General features: G+C 37.4%; 2 protein-coding genes and 1 long non-coding RNA gene across 4 annotated transcripts in view; all 3 read right to left on the reverse strand.

Moving 5' to 3' along the window:
• Nucleotides 1-6,868: 6,868 nt before the first annotated feature.
• On the reverse strand, nucleotides 6,869-9,055 carry LOC136266424 (uncharacterized). The gene is made up of 3 exons (XR_010706109.1): nucleotides 8,917-9,055; nucleotides 7,119-7,224; nucleotides 6,869-7,069 (listed from the first exon to the last, which is right to left on the reverse strand). It is a non-coding gene; the product is annotated as an uncharacterized lncRNA (long non-coding RNA).
• Nucleotides 9,056-9,204: 149 nt separating this feature from the next.
• Nucleotides 9,205-17,405, reverse strand: part of LOC136265338 (U4/U6 small nuclear ribonucleoprotein Prp4-like) — a 98,087-nt gene continuing 89,886 nt past the window's right edge. The window contains exon 18 of the transcript XR_010705479.1: nucleotides 9,205-9,261. The gene's annotated coding sequence lies outside the window, so the exon portion shown is untranslated. The remainder of the gene's footprint in view (nucleotides 9,262-17,405) is intronic.
• On the reverse strand, nucleotides 9,254-16,212 carry LOC136265339 (U4/U6 small nuclear ribonucleoprotein Prp4-like). Of its 2 annotated transcripts, none has more exons than XM_066060138.1 (12): nucleotides 15,607-16,212; nucleotides 15,127-15,220; nucleotides 13,441-13,535; nucleotides 12,824-13,006; nucleotides 12,496-12,585; nucleotides 11,723-11,780; nucleotides 11,610-11,674; nucleotides 10,712-10,819; nucleotides 10,107-10,225; nucleotides 10,006-10,055; nucleotides 9,439-9,520; nucleotides 9,254-9,381 (listed from the first exon to the last, which is right to left on the reverse strand). In XM_066060138.1, exons 3-12 carry the CDS (start codon nucleotides 13,458-13,460, stop codon nucleotides 9,314-9,316), a joined length of 843 nt encoding a protein of 280 aa, XP_065916210.1. In that variant the 5' UTR covers nucleotides 13,461-13,535; nucleotides 15,127-15,220; nucleotides 15,607-16,212; the 3' UTR covers nucleotides 9,254-9,313. The 2 variants fall into 2 exon arrangements, with proteins under 2 accessions (XP_065916210.1, XP_065916208.1); XM_066060136.1 differs by having other exon boundaries at nucleotides 15,127-15,273.

Genomic DNA, 17,405 nt, shown 5'->3' on the forward strand with positions numbered 1-17,405 from the left:
AATCAACTACCAATCAATGATATTTTTTCCCTAAATGATTTTGATAGTATTCTTCAATCAACACTGTCACATTCAATGAAAAACAGTAATTAATAATCTAAAGACATTGTTTTTATACTCAAATTTGTGAGTTTTACAATCATAAATAAATATATATATTAGGGTCCGCAACGCGAAAAATCGATATCCTCCAATCAACTACCTAACTATTGCAATGTGTTAGGCTAAGTGTAACTTGAATAACACCAGTGTGGCAGCCAAGTTTGTCACTTTCTTCTGGTAGAAACCATACAAATGTCTTAAAATCACGTGATTTTTTGTTGCAGCAGTTCGTAGGGTTGTTCGTATGCCACGATATTCACTCTCAACATTGTTCAAGTAGTCTATCATCAACTCAAAGTATTGGTGGTTTGATTTTATTGGTCAATTTCTGGTGACTCCATCATTCCATCTGCTACTGGTGTGCAGCAAGGTGACCCCTTGGGTCCAGTCCTTTTCAGTCTAGCCATCCATTCCTTGGCTAGTGAGCTAGTATAAACATTTAATGTTTGGTATCTTGATGATGGCACTCTTGGTGGCTCACCACAGTCTGTTCTAGCAGATTTTACAACTATTCTGGATCAATCTTCTTCCCTGGGACTCTCCTTGAACCTTTCCAAATGTGAAATGTACATTGCAGGTGCATCTTCCACCCCCTTTGTTGATGAACTACAATCTGTTGCACCTGGTGTCCGTCTCCTTGATTCTTCAGAGGTGACTTTGTTGGGTTCCCCTATTACTCTTGATGCACTACCTTCAAGTTTCGAATCCAAGCTTGGATGTATTCAGACTCTTATTTCACGTCTGGAGACTTTATTTGCTCATGATGCCTTTTATCTGCTGCGTCATTGTTTTGCCATCCCCAAACTCCTTTATCTCCTGCGCACTTCTCCATCCTGGAGGGTTTCTGGACTTTTAGAGAAGTTTGATGGGTTAATCTGCACTTCCCTCCAGACTATTACCAACATAAACATCAGTTCTTCTGCGTGGGCTCAGTCTATTCTCCCTGCTGCCAAAGGAGGTTTGGGAATCCATAGTGGTATTGATTTAAGTCTGCCCAGCTATCTTTCTTCCCTTCATAGTACCTCCGAACTAGTTTCTTCCATCTTGACTACTTCCGGTTTAACTTTTGAATCTTCTCTCCTCCACGAGGCTCTTGACCAGTGGTCTGCTGAGTATCCTATGCCCCCTGAAGACCGCAGACATTATCAACATAGTTGGGATGAACTGCTTTACGAACATCATTTTTCATCTCTTTTGGACTCTGCCTCTGATGCTAGGACAAAGGCTCGTCTATTGTCAGTTTCCTCCTCAGAGTCTGGTGCGTGGCTTGGTGCTCTACCTGTACCTTCCTTGGGCACTAAGCTGGACAATGAATCTTTGAGGATTGTTCTTGGTCTACGTCTCGGTGTTCCCATCGTTGTTAAGCGCACGTGTGTTTGTGGCAGTAAAGTTGATGTTTTTGGAACTCACGGTTTGTCTTGCAGGCATAGTGGAGGCCATATTCCTCAGCATGCTGCAGTGAATGAAACTATTCGTCATGCTCAGGTGTCTGGAGGTGTACCTGCTGTTTTGGAGCCAGTCAGTGTGTGTCGTAATGGGATTGTTACTGTTCATGTGAGACCCAGCTTTGCTTATATAACTTTCAAGCCTATAAAATAAAATATGGTAGCTATATTGATCAAATTAAACTAATTCATATACTTTGCAGTACCTTTGTTGTATTGCCGGAAGTAATACTTTATACCTGCAGTGCTTTGTAGTAGCTCCATTACTGCATCTTGATCAAAGAGTGAGTCCATTGCATTGTTTTGTCATAACTTTTGTTACCATTACCCTGATGTCAGCCTCCACTTTCAATGTGGGCTGGTATAAGATCTTTCTCAACCCAACTCTTCAGAAGCATTCTTAAAGCTCTTTGATTTAAGAAGTACACTTGTACCAAGTCTGTGACCTTCTGCTCTATCTCAGTTAGAGGTTTCATCGTAAGCTGATCTTTGATGGATGATGGAGTGTGTGATGACAAGTGTGCACGTAACAATGGCACTTTGATTTCTAAAATTTCCATCCCGTTGCTGACTATAAGGTGTCTAATGTAAATGCATGCTGGACAACCAAGACGACGAGTGTCAATTGAAGCACGTGATTTCTTCTCCGCATCTAGACTTGGTGGATTTAACTTCCCCTTGCCTCCACACAAGCAATTATATGTATGTACCCATGATGATGTATAGGAGAACTGGCCTTTGTTTACTCTGATAACACCTTTTTCTCTTGTTTTAATGTTGGCTTTAGAGCCATTTCGGGCAGTGTATTCACACTGTGTTTGAAGTGTAAACTGTTGAAGCCACTTTTCCCATTTTTCCTCATTATACGGCATCATGTAACCAGTTGCATTTGCATGGTGTCTTCAAGTTGTCTGGGTTTGAAGCATAGCATTCCAGGTGGAGACCTGCTAAGTTTAAGCAACACTGAGGAAGTCCCAGTTCTTCGCAACAGTCAACTTTTTTTTACAGGTGGCATTGCTCCCATCATGTCGCAGCTGCTGGCGACATGTTGTGATGTTGTTCTGCTTGTCATCACAGCTAGTGCACACATCAGCACCAGCTTCTTCATGCTGTTTCATCATTCGGCAATACTCAGTACTTGCTCAGTACTCCTCTTATTTCTGTAGCATGATATGCAGTGACCCAAGATTTCAATGTCAGCTGCATTTATAAGGCACACATAATGTTGTAGCTTTACAGTAAATATTTATTCACGTACACACTTCTGAAAGCACTGCATGGTGACATGCACACTATCATGCAATTTTGTTTGCATCTACTATAATGTATAGCTATGATCTGATCTAGGTAACTAATGTGATAGCTATAGCATGCCTCGATGGATCCATGCCTCAATAGCTTGTCATTTTTATATTAAGTCAAGCATAACTATTAATTTTTGTATAAAGTGCATGGAATTGAAGCTAGTTTCCTGCCCCTTAGAAAAACTTTCTAGCCAGCTTAAAGCTCTCTATATAGCTACATCTCTTACATCCACCTAATGCACCTATCAATGTATTGCCCCACCACCCCCCCCTCGGGCGTAAGTGGGGCTTTACAGGGGGAATTGACATGAAACTGCTGCCCCACTATGGGGCATTTGACGATCGTTCAGTAAGCACCCAAATATTTTTTTATTGTAACTTCCTTCGCTATGTCAAATCCCGAGTAAATCCCGCGTTGCAACTGGGGCCAACGGTGGGGATTTGACACGATAGGTTTGCCCTACTATGGGGCATTTGACATTCGGCTGTGTCAAATCCCCACTATAGCCCCATATATTCCCGAGGGGGGGGGGTAGTGGGGCAATACATTGATAGGCAGTGTTGGGAGTAACGCGCTACTTATGTAACGCGTTACGTAATATTATTACTTTTGTGGTAACAAAGTAATATAACGAAATACGCTATAAAAACAGGTAATATAACTCAAGTTACTCTACTTGCAAATGTAACGCGTTACCTAAGTAATATAGTTACTGTAACGAATCTAATATTACGTAATATTATTACTAAAAGTAACGAAGTTACTAATCTTGTTAGTAACCGACCGCTGAGTAACGCCTAGCCACAACGAAGTAATGAAGCCTACTAAAGGAGGCTTATTCACCAGCTACTTACTTATATCAAGACTTGCACATTGTCCAACAACGAAATCGTGTCACGTGATAAGGTGGTAGTTTCACACGTGACAGCTTAAGGCTATGGACACAATAATATGTAATATTATTACAGTTACTTTATTTTATGGGTAATATGTAACTGTAACTAAATAGTTCAGCTGCAAGTAATATGTAACTAGTTACTTTAAAAAGTAACTTGCCCAACACTGTTGATAGGTGCATAATAGACTTCGGCATTGGCAATCATGAATACGATTAGCTTTGATCAAATAACTCGCCACGACACCATCAGTGATTCAGTATACGTCCTACGTAAATTGATAATAAATAAATAAATAATAAATAAATAATATGTCTAAGCTACAGGGTAGTATGGGGTGCCGTTTGTACCAAAATTGTACAAAAATGCCTTATTTGTAAACTACAAGCATACTTTATAAATCAATGCACTACTTTATAAATCATGAACATATATTTTATAAATCAATGCACTACTTTATAAATCATGAACATATACTTTATAAATCATATGCATGCATGATTTATAAACCATATACCTGATTTATAAACCATATACCTGATTTATAAACCATATACCTGATTTATAAATCATTGACATACTTTATAAACTATAACATTGATTTATATAAATTATACATGTGATTTGTAAACTATAACACTTATTTGTAAAGTATAAACACTGATTTATAAATTATAATATTAATTTATATATCAATGTACTACTTTATAAATCATGTGTATAGTTTATAAATCATGTGTATAGTTTATAAATCATACGCATGATTTATAAATCAATATCATACTTTATGAGCCATACATGCATAATTTATAAATCATCATTATGATTTATAAATTGCACACGTCAGATTAATAAATCATAAGTATATTTTACAAACCATCATCACGAGTGACTTAGTTTGGTTATTGTTGTATTTTATAAATCATTGTCCTACTTTATAAATTTAACACATACTTTACAAATCACATGTACAATTTACTTTTGTAAACTAATACATGATATATAAATCAATAGTGTAATTTAGTAGCCATATGTTGTTGTTTAGTATCGATAGTTAGAATTCATATCTATATTGCTTAGATGTGCATCAAATGGAAAGCATTTGTGGCATGTGATTCAGCACAGGATTTAGCACACTTAGTAGCTACAAGCTTTGGAAGCTGTTGTGAGCACTTGCACTAATGAGAGCAACCCGGCAAAGTGGAGTATCACCATTACCAATGCCCCTGTCATCGTCGTGAGTAACTCTCCTGCCAGTAATTCCACTAATTATGCCACTCTTGCTGGCTACTCTTACATGGTGTAGGATTTGGGCTCAAGCCGGTCAGTGACAACAGTGGCATAATTGGTGACAACAGTGGCATAGTTGGTGGAACCACTGGCAGGGGCATTGGTAATGGTAATATACTCCATTTTGCCGGGTTGCTCTCATTAGTGCAAGTGCTCACAACAGCTTCCAAAGCTTGTAGCTACTAAGTGTGCTGAATCCTGTGCTGGATCACATGCCACAAATGCCTTACATTTGATACACATCTAAGTAATATTGATATGAATTCTAACTATCGATACTAAACAACATGCAAAATACACCTGTATGGCTACTAAATTACACTATTGATTTATATATCATAGTATTAGTTTACAATAGTAAATTGTACATGTGATTTGTAAAGTATGTGTTAAATTTATAAAGTAGGACAATGATTTATAAAATACAACAATAACCAAACTAAGTCACTCGTGATGATGGTTTGTAAAATATACTTATGATTTATTAATCTGACATGTGCAATTTATAAATCATAATGATGATTTATAAATTATGCATGTATGGTTCATAAAGTATGTTATTGATTTATAAATCATGTGTATGACTTATAAACTATACACATGATTTATAAACTATACACATGATTTATAAAGTAGTACATTGATATATAAATTAATATTATAATTTATAAATCAGTGTTTATACTTTACAAATAAGTGTTATAGTTTACAAATCACATGTATAATTTATATAAATCATTGTTATAGTTTATAAAGTATGTCAATGATTTATAAATCAGGTATATGGTTTATAAATCAGGTATATGGTTTATAAATCATGCATATGATTTATAAAGTATATGTTCATGATTTATAAAGTAGTGCATTGATTTATAAAGTATGCTTATAGTTTATAAATAAGGCATTTTTGTACAATTTTGGTACAAACGGCACCCCATAGGGTAGCTTTCGAGGCATGGTATCACTCAGGCTACTAAACCTACAACAGCTGACTATGCCACGGTCCAGCTGCAGCACGATGATCGTGTGCACAAATATACAGCACTCCACAATCGCTTGATCTCCATTCTTGGACTCGAGCTCAGTAGCATTGTTGGCCATATCTCGAGATAGGTAAAAGCATGTGACAATTACCCGCAACTCAACTCTGTACTCGAACAATGCGCCAAATTCATTATTAATTTTTGTAATTTTACCAAATTCATTATTTGTAATTTTTACCATTAAATTTTAGTTTTATGTACAATAACAATAAACTATTCGTAAAATAAATTACCATAAAAAGTTATAGTGAATAACAATGCACCCATCAAAGTTTTGTCAGTCTAACCCCATACCGGCAAAGAGGGGGATTTGGTCAACTCTCAAGTCAAAGTAAATTGCTCTGATGGAAAAACGTAGTCTGGACATTCACCTCTAGGGCTGGTGGTACCTCAGGTGGTACAGACTACACTAATGGTACAAATGAATAGACAATTTGTTTGTAAGTGAACACATAGTAAACTGGCTGCTTTTCATAGTGATTACATAGTAAATGCATCACCCTATGCAGGGGCGGATCCAGAGTTTGGAAAGAAGGGGGGCACCTGGCTGAAAAAACAGTTGAAGACCAAAAAAAAAGGTCACAACAATACTGTTATGTAAAACAAAATCCTATTTTATAGCTTCATAGGTAAGCTACACTGCCTCATGAACATTGTGACTGCTTTATTAGAGTAATTGACTGCTTTATTAGAGTAATTGACTGCTCTATTAGAGTATCTCGATCTTGTATGCAATTTCTTGAAGGGGGGGCATTTGCCCCAAATGCCCCATCCTGGATCCGCCATTGCTATGATATAACTTTAATCTAAATCATGGATCATGAATTTTTATATAGCCCCTCGTTTACCTAAATGGAGTAGGTGGGACAAAACTTTGATAGATGAATAACTATTGTTGTAAGTAGTGATCTAGTTCATTCCAGTCTTCTTCACCTAGACAGTGTTCAACTTCCTTGATGATTCAGTATATTGTCTCCTTATGTATTTGCTAGAAATAAGGAACTGTAGTATTGCTGACATATGCACTAAATACATACCATCACTGTACAGTATATGAAGCCCGGCTCTAGCCGGCTACTGGTCTTACATCACACAGAGATGCTCAGTGTTTCTGAATGCACTGCAAAATTCAGTGCTTGTTGCCTGCAAAGAATATCAACAAAATAGAGTTGTAGTTTGTTTTTAAATTGTAGCTTAATAGCTTCTATTTCTAGAAATACAGTACATTGCTTATGTCCATACACCTCGATACATTGATATACAGTATCGCTATACACAATATATCAATGACCTAATATTTTGTATCGATACGTATCATGGTCTCACTCAATACTCAATATATCGATATATTGTTGCATCTCTAACACATACATGTACGCACCTGCACATAAATATAGGAGCAAAGTACATACATATTCACACAAAAGATGAACCTTGTGCAGGCTAACTTGCAGCACTGTCTTGCAGCACTGTCCAGGTCTCATAGAGAGGACACGGGACCCAAAGTTTCACAATGGCCCCAACACTGCTAAACAAGACAAGGACAGTTGGGCATTTGCTTCCCCAGCTAACACTAGGTACCCATTGATGTTAGAGCTGAGTGAGCTGCTTCCCTGGTTGACACCAAGTCCCTGTTATATGGCTATGTAGACTGGAGAAAGTGAGTAGAGTGAAGATCAACTGGTTACTACAAAGTTTTTAAACAACACGCACATTAATAGACCACTAAAAACCTGTAGTCAAACAAAGATCTACTTTTCAAGCACAGCAGAATAATTATGCAACAACTACCCTGTAAGGGATTGCCAGGGAGACTCATATGGCACACCTTAAATAACAATTTTGAAGTTGGCACAAAGGTACCATGTGAACATGAAACACAGAAAATCTTAGCCACACACACAATGAGAAGGTAGATAAGGTGGGAATAAACCGTAACAGAAACACATTATATCAACAAACTGACCCTTGTGAAGTGAAAAGCCATACTGCACCAAAGAAATAGCTAAGAGCCAGTAAGAGGTACCTTTCTTCTGGTAGCACTCAATACCCCAACACAAATAGGAGGACAACGAGACACAATACATTTGGAAAGGTCTATACAAATTAAGGATTCTTAGCAAAGGTAGTAAGGTACATGTAAGCTGTTTAAGCAGTTAATTTGACAGTGGATTACATACGGTAACAAAGCTGATCTGATATGGTAGCATAGACCCCTTCCTCTTACAATTTTTGCTCTAACTTCAGCTATAAAGTTACAGTGTGGGCAACAGTTGACAACAGGTGTTGCTAGGATATTACTTGAACACGAGTGCTCATAAATAAAAGTTTATGTGTATCTATATCTGCTGCTTGTTTACACATGTTACTGATCTGATGATGAAGTTATGCAAAAACAAGGCCAATATAGCCAAAGCCAATTGGATTATTGGTACACCTCTACACCTGAGTGGTGCCACAAGGGCTCACAACACTACTGTAGTGTAGCTATCTAGTCAGCACAAATCAACACAAATTCTAATTTTGCGACTTAAAAACAAAGGTACAAGCTTAAGCCATAGACCTATAATGCAGGCCTTGCCTGCATTAAAAAACAATTAAAATAAAATAAATTATACAGCTTTTTATGGTTGTGCCAGGTAAATAAAGCTGCCAATCTTAATGGACCGCCCGCCTACATGCAAATATGCTTGCAAGTCCATGACTGGAAACGCAGAATTTATTTCTATGCTACAAGTGACCCCGCCCATCAATTCATAGCTGATTGCGCAGCCAATATGCCATATTATACTATTACTTTACAACATAAATGATCTGATAACACTTTTGCATTACCTGTTGAATGAATAGGACCTGGGTTTACCTCCATCGTCAGTACTTGGTAGGGCGTGAAGGTCAGGAACACGTGATTTCTGCAACTAACATCGACGTGGGGGTGCCTTATTGTCCATAGATTAGTTATGGAGCAGTGTGCAAGAGTCGTAATTGCACCCGATACTTCTGCTGTTCTCCACCTTCCTACAAACACAAGCAGTTACTGGGCTCAAGACTGGGCTCCAATTCTGCTTCAACAGATCTGACAGCAGGCCTAATAAAACCATGCTCATTAGCTACCTATTGTAGTCCACACAACTACATGACAATCTTTTACACATATTAGAACATAAAAAAGGACCATAGGTACATATCATAGTGTAAAGGAATATACTACACAGCTATCTACTCTACTAGCTCATGACTCATCACTAGTCCAGAGCTTAAATGTTCTATCATATGATGCAGTTACAATGTATTGCTGATCTGTAAACAGAGACAACAGCAACACTTCACATGTGATGATGAACTACAATCACTCACTTGAAGAGATGTCTACTGCCATGACCTTGCTTTCATGTCCTGCCAGTGTTCTAATTGGTGCCCACCCAGGATGTGTCCAAATCTACATCAGGTGGTACATACAAACATGTACTACTACAATTTCTCATAGTTCAAACAGTAATATGCATGTCTAAACTCTCTTATGTGCACATAACAAATTTCAGATCCCAATAAACATGCTAGCCAGTGAGTGAGTTGCTTTTCAGGGAGAAAGTTTCATATAGAATCTAGTAACCTCGGTACAAAAAGTTTTGTTGGTATGCACTTAGTGATGAACATAATGAACTTCTATGTTGAAATATCAACTTTACATACAGTGTATTCAGTCTCTAAGAATTCTCTAAGAATCATTGCAGAGGAGGTAGGACAGGCTCTTTCAAAACAAAGTACATTTTACGTAAAGTGGTATCTAAAGATTTACTGAGCATATTGAACTTCAATGTTTGCTGGTTTTGTGTAACGACTATTGAGACTCACATGAAATTATACAATTAATGTGCGTACGCATCCTCTGGAGTCATCGTATGTTCAATTCACAGTACATACCTTAGCAGTGTTGTCATAAGATGCAGTTATTAAGTAGTTTCCATCAGTTACTGAAAGAATATGAACACATGATGAAGCCATGTATACCCTCCACCCTGTACCTTGGTACTTGAGATGAGATACAAGATTGGTATGGGCTGGTATGGTGTACACACATTTGGCCTTTCTGAGGTCCCAAACTTTTACGAGATGATCATCACCTCCAGTAGCCAGATGTACTCTGAAATACAACAATATGAACTACCCAGTATTTATGAGTCAGCAATACAACCGTGTACACTACTATTGCATGCTTCAACTACGGGCAACCCTACATATAATGTGTGGTTGCACAAAAAGCTTTGTTGAGAGTTTCGACTAACATGAAATAAAACTGTGGGTTAAAGGCACCCACTACCTTTCAAGCACCACATGAAATCCCAATGCACTAATGTGCTTACACACATATCTATGGCTTCTATGCAATGGTGTTTATACACAATAGTAATAATTAAATCACTGAAACATGGTATTGTACTAATCAGTAAACCAAAGTGGAAACTGTCCTAGCCAGTTAAAATATAGACTGGTGAATAGCTGTATAAATATCCTAATTTGGTGAATTTAAAGATGGCCAGTTTTAAGAGGTGGCCCTTCTAAACAAGTCAGATTCCATTGTACCAATGTAATGGTAAGCATGTCAGTGTTTGTGTATATGTCACATTACCCATTGGGAGAGAAGTCTACTCCTAGTACTCCACTAAGGTGACCATCCATCAGTAAGATACACTTGCCAGACCTCAAGTCCCATAGTCTACCACATCCATCCATTGCACTATACAACAAAACAGGATGACAATTGTTTCTCTTATTCCACTCTTATGTTACAAAATGTGATCATCTCAGCAAACATAGCTTGCACATGCAAGCATACTTTTTTCATAAAATTGAGCCGTTAATCGAAAGTAAGTCTCAAATCTGTAGCATTTAATTCCATTACACGGGCTTGTCTCATCCCTCTGGTCTCAAATCAATTAAACTTATATACCTCCTGCTCATAGAGAGTTTGACTGTCTTACAATAGCCCTAAGGGTATTTTTTCACGTGTGTTTATTATATGATGCAGTAGACGTAAACAAAATTGCTATTATTTCTTCAATTAAAATGCCTTCATATTTGTATGCACAAGTGAGTTTACGGCTAACACTATACATGTACCTTAATGGATTGGCTATTCTACAGTTTAAGCCAAATCCCAACTCTGTAGACCAATACAAACTGAAACCTATTGCCTGTAGCTGTTTTTTTTTTTGTTTGTTTTTTTTTTCAGCATAATCACTGTACAAACTGATTATTTTTGCTCTTTCTACTGTCTACCTATAATCACCACAATAAGCTGCAACTTTGCTAACTCATTATTTAGACACTGTAGATAACACAAGAGACAACAGAAAAAAACTTGTAAACTGTGCTAATTATGCAGGTTCTTTGCTGAGACAGTCACAACTGTAATCACACACATGTACACACCACATACAGAAAGACACAGAGACAAACACAGACACCTTACACACACACAGACATGTACACACACTTCACTACACACACACACACACACACATTACCTTGTAGCTACTATGGACCCATCAACATGAAAGGCAATATTATACACTGGTCTTGAATGTCCTTCCTAATACACATAACACTAATCCACCATAGCAACCAGCTAGTTACTGACCTGATGAAGAACTTCACCACATGTTCCCAGGTCCCATAGTCGCCATGAGTTATCAAAACTGTAAAAATACAGTTTACAACATATTAACAGTCAGAAAATAAAAATGAAACTCTTTAGAAGTAGTACATGCATTAAGTGCAGAAGATGTACAGAGAAGCATCTTAATTCTACAGTGTAATTTTAAATGGGGTGTCAGGAATTTATAATGCAAACATGAAATGACACACAATAGAATTGCTCTATAACAAGTGTATGTCTGATAAAGTATTCAAAGTTCTATTACACTTTGTTATTTGAATTGGCCGGTACAGAGACACCGTTGACAGTTATACACACTGGTCCACTTCAACTGCCCAACAGTACAGTAGACCCTCAGTTATCCAATCCTCCTTTATTCATACCCACATTTATTAGAAATTGGAAATGACTGTTCTATTAGAGTATTTTGTGTACAAGTGTATGTTCTATTAGAGTATTTTGTGTACAAGTGTATGTTCTATTAGAGTATTTTGTGTACAAGTGTATGTTCTATTAGAGTATTTCAGCTCTGTACAAAAACTGTATGGACTTCAGCATTGCATACTTATGAGCTCCTGGCTTAAGTCCCTAGCCAAATATTTTTGTGAACACACACACACATCATATCACATGGCAATAATAAAAGTAGAATATAACGTCAGTGAAAGGAAAGATCTACTAAGCAATTACTGAACAAACCGGACATTAATGGACACCTTTGCTTCACTAGATATAAACAACAATGCAGTCCATACCATGCAATTCCAAGGAATCTCCCAGAAGGATGATAAGCCAATCTGGATACTCTCTGAGAATGACCCTCTAATTCTGCTATCGGTGTATCACTGGAATAAATGAAAATCACAAGAGTTAAAACATATCCCTTGAAGATACATGTGCACATGAAGATAATAAATAAACAAACATGTAGATGGTGTGATCACTTTAACACTGGATCCAAAATCGTGCAAAGGTATTATTACACACCCAGGCTTTAAATTACATGTAGCAGTTCTATATATGTAAGTATATACATTCACCACCGTACTGCATAAAGTACAAATACAGTATCTATAGATGTACCTGGTCAGGTTCCACAGGTATACTGATCCATCAGCTGCACATGATGCTAGTCCTAAGGAGGTCTCTGATAATCCTAGTGTAGCTTGAGGATGAAACACGATTGCTCCAACACGATCATTGTGACCTCGCAGCACACGGATCGGCTCACAATCAGGCACAGTCCACAATTTACACAGTCCACTCCTAAGATGGTACAACAAAACAAATGTAAGAGCCACGTGTATAGTAATGGTTTAGGTGGGGCTGTGTTTCCCATGTTCAAATAAAAGCAACACATTGTTGTGATTACTTTTAGGATTAAAAATTATATGTAGCCATGGTAATGAGCTGGCTTTGTAAGGCCAGAAAGCTGTATCTTTGGGACTTACTTGACATAGTCAATATAATGAGCTTGCAGTTAAGAAAACTATCACCACAGTAAAACTTTCAACAGTCTACATTGTATAGATTAACAGTAGTGATGGATGTGTTGATAGATTAGATCAATTCAGTGACTTAGTTTCAAGATGTAGGAACCCAATAGGAATATGAAATTACACACATACGTAACCATGAGTACCATACTTCAAATGTTGCACACAGACTACAATATTAAACATATCATATTTAGTGCTCACCATGATCTGGTGGCTAACATTTCAGAGTTAGGTGAGAAGTGACAGAATGATATCGGCCGATCATCACCAACCTGACTGCACGAGTTGGTCACTACCTGCGAGTGTACAAAAGTGTGACACTAACACAGTCAACTACAACTAAACTAATCTGGTCACCATTGGGTCAAAATTTCTGACCTTGCATGATTGCACTGGAGCGCTCACGTTGTATGCAAAAGACAAAATAATTAAGTTTTCAGGTTTAGACCTTAATGCTGTTGTCACGAGACTTTGTATACAAATGACATATTTGGGCATGTTCAAGGTTGGTCAATTTAGACACTAGATAGGTTATAATAGTGACCAGGTCTTAGTGCGCATGCACCGTACAAATACATACAAGTGTGTATGCATAAGTGTAGGCTTGCTAAGAGTAGTTTGCAAACTCATAACTTTCTGAATTAAGGAAATCTCTGTGATGCAGATACTAGTACCAGGCATACAATTTCTTTACTTGTATATAACAAGTTTAATAGAACTTGACTTTCCTAATCTCAGTGATGTAATGTAAAATCAAACCCCACAATCAAAGTGCACAAGTAAATACTATATAAAAATAGTGGCTTAATTTCAGTTGAAAGAGTTCATCTGCACCTATAACTAAACACATGATCATTTTTGGAAAGGCTTTTTACATACATAACTAGCCTGTAGGCTAGGGGATGGATTGCTTACTGAATTACACAGAGTAATACTGCATGTTAGGGATCATGAAGGTTTGGGCAAAACTATCACCCTTAAACCAGCCTCACAATAGCCAAAAATGGATATTCTTGATATTAGGAGCTTATTAGCGCCAAAGGCTTCGACGTTTATAAGCTCCTGTTGATATCTATCCACTTTACACAGGGATTAGCTAGCTTACTAAACCACTAATCTTCTAAAAGTGTTGTTAGCTGGTTTTGTGGCCATCAATCGCAAGACGTATGGCTTCAAAGAATCTTTACTTGACCATTTCACCTAATAACAGTATATATATCTGGTGGCGTCTTTCAAAGAAATTTTTGGTCTCGTTCAACTCACTACACATACCTCCACCATTATTATTAAGTAATGGTTTGTGTTGGACATCTATAGCTTTACCAATACAAGTCCAAAATGCTATCAAAAATTTAAAAAGTAATACTAGGGCACTTTAAGAGTACGGATTAGGTAAACCAAACTGCCTGTACACCATAGCACTACAAACAACTAAAACCCACAATCACTTGTTATACACTACAGTATATAAGACAGCCAATAGCAGCCAATAGTTCAACAGTAGAAACTGATCAAGTGTACTGGAGATGTGTTGTTAACAAAAATTTTTGGAAGGCTTGTTGAATGTATGAGCCTGTAGCGTCACAATGTGACAATGAATGCTTCTTTCTAATGTGATATCACAATTTCTAATATAATGTATGTAATAGTGTAAAGCACATTATAGCTAGTTGTACTACTTTTTCTATGCTTGCTTGCCAACACATATCACTATCATTTGAGATCCTAAGCTACAAACTAAAAATATACCAGCAATGTATGTACGTATTCCAATGCCTTTTCATGGCAAAACTTCATTTAATGACCACCCCCTTAAAAGACTACAGAACCAACACAACACTGACAATATACACGACAGCAACATCAGTACATATGAAGGATACTCACCCTTAGTCGTTTGTGTAGTTTTTGTAGTCGAGCAGCTTTCTCTGCTGGTGGCTTGGCCTCCTCCTCCTTCTGTTTAGCAATCCTTGTCCTTGCTCTGCAATCGATGGACAATTTGGAGATGTGATAACATTTCCAATAGCTTATGATCTGTAGAGAATCAAATGTGTGGGCACTCACAAGTTCAAGGTGAGCTTTTAAAGTTTTGAAGGCAACACTATTGCATCTCTGTATAGTCCTATTTAGTAAGTTACTAAAAAAAACTGGCCAGTCTGACAAATAAAATGTTATGGAAAATAATCCAAATCTTATTAAACTGTAGCATATGCAAGTGTTTTATGCTGACAAAATCATTCTAATTGTTGTACTACAACAACTAGATATTAGCTCTCTTGGATTTTTATCCACCCAAATATATGTATATATACTGGCACAAATTCTACATTACACTACACACGCACCACACTGCACACACACACACACCTTGGAAGAGAATACTCAGCTATCCAGTATCTGGCAATATACAATTCTTGTGATCCTTCATGGTACCAAATACTAGACTCATCGATCTAATGTATACAACAAAAACATATCGACTCGTACAAACAAACACACATCTATAGATAGGGAATAACTATTCACTGCTGGACAGTTTTTACACATGTAATGTTCATGTACCTTCAGAGACTCATCTCACCATTTGTATGTCAATCTAGCACAAATAAACTGCCTCAGAATAATACTTCACAGTTAGAGCTGGGAGATAGAGCTGGGAGATAATTTAGATAAAAAGATAATCTAGATACCTAAATCACCTATCGTAAATTAGATAATGATTTTCATTATTGAGATAATAGTAAATCTCCGTAATCTGGTGTATATCAACCACAGTCAGATGAAAAACCTTTGGAAAGGTATCGAAATAAATGAGGAACAGGTAAAATTTCTGACTTGACAAGGACTTTATGTCAACAAATATGTAAAACTGTGCTTATAATATTACATTATTATCGAGATAATATCGATTATCAAGATAAAATGGTTGTCACTTATCGAGATATAGGTTTTACTATTATTACACAGCCCTATTCACAGTACAGAAGTTAAAATACAGGCTCTATATAGCTTTCATTTCTTGCACACCGGCTGCTTTAGCATAAAACGTTTGCTCACAATGGTACAGACTGTGTTTTCAAACAACATCAACATCAGGAAACCAGATGTGCGCCCACAGCCAGCAGTAAAAACATTTGATGTTCCAAATATAGCCAGACTAAGCCTAATGCTACATTGTGCAAGATAATATGTATTATTTGCCATTCCACTGTACATAAGCCCAACAATCAAGTTGTGTTATCCATCACATTCTTAGTGCTGTACTATGACGGTTTCCTCTACTACTAATAAATAATACTACATGTTAGTAACACACAGTCCACGTGACTAGGTGTATTCTAAGAGGTGTCATTTTAAAGAATATGTAGCTTGTGTACAATTGAGTGTAGTTAGAAAAGTTGGTGTGTGTACAGTTGAGGAAAGGCTAGTGAGTGTAGTTTGCAAGGCAGTCTAGTTGGTGTTTATACAGAAGAAGACCACTACGAGTGGCATGGGTTGCTCTGGATCAGGAACTGATAATGAGACGGATCACCAAGGATCTTCCCTGTCAGGATATGTTGCCTATCTTGTACTGCTCTACCAGCCGATTGTTACAATAGTGAACTTGCTACTGGCTAGGTGGGTGGTCTACACTATCAAACCACAAGGAGCTTACACACGCATCATAATATATTTGTCACCAACCTACTGATATCTGGCATGATAACTAAACTACTTTTCTGTCTGACTCCATTTTCATGATAATCAGTTTTTAGTTAGGGATAGACTCCCCTAACAGCTGCTTCAGGCTAAGGATCGCGGTTTTCTCAGCTCTCGTGAGCACCATGTCATTTGTGTTAATAACAGCTGACAAGGTGGTAGCCATTTGTCCTCTCAACTCACTCCCCTTGAGGAGGCTATTCGTCTGCACTTGCTGCCGAAGTTATGTCTCCATGCCCTTAATGACTCTGAACAGGCTATGTTTGCTTTGCCAATCCGTCAAGGGGGCCTTGGTGTATTTGACCCTTGTAAATCTTCCCAAGACAGCTATCAGTTTTCCACATCCGTTACATCCCCCCTAGCATCTGCCATCTTGAATCAGCTTTCTTTCTTTGATTCCTCCATCCTACAACAATAGCGTGCTCTTAAACAAGAAGCTCTATCCATCAAACGTCAGAATCTCTCTC

This window comes from Dysidea avara, chromosome 9, assembly GCF_963678975.1.
Source record: "Dysidea avara chromosome 9, odDysAvar1.4, whole genome shotgun sequence".
Lineage (NCBI taxonomy): Eukaryota > Metazoa > Porifera > Demospongiae > Dictyoceratida > Dysideidae > Dysidea > Dysidea avara.

Excerpts from the sequence above, each read along its gene's own strand:
- LOC136265339 (XM_066060138.1), bottom strand. The coding sequence starts at position 13,460 with ATGTTAGCCACCAGATCATG. Across the intron at positions 12,586-12,823 it reads TACCTGTGGAACCTGACCAG|TGATACACCGATAGCAGAAT; the intron begins GTACATCTATAG and ends CATTTATTCCAG. Across the intron at positions 11,781-12,495 it reads AGATTCCTTGGAATTGCATG|TTTTGATAACTCATGGCGAC; the intron begins GTATGGACTGCA and ends GTATTTTTACAG.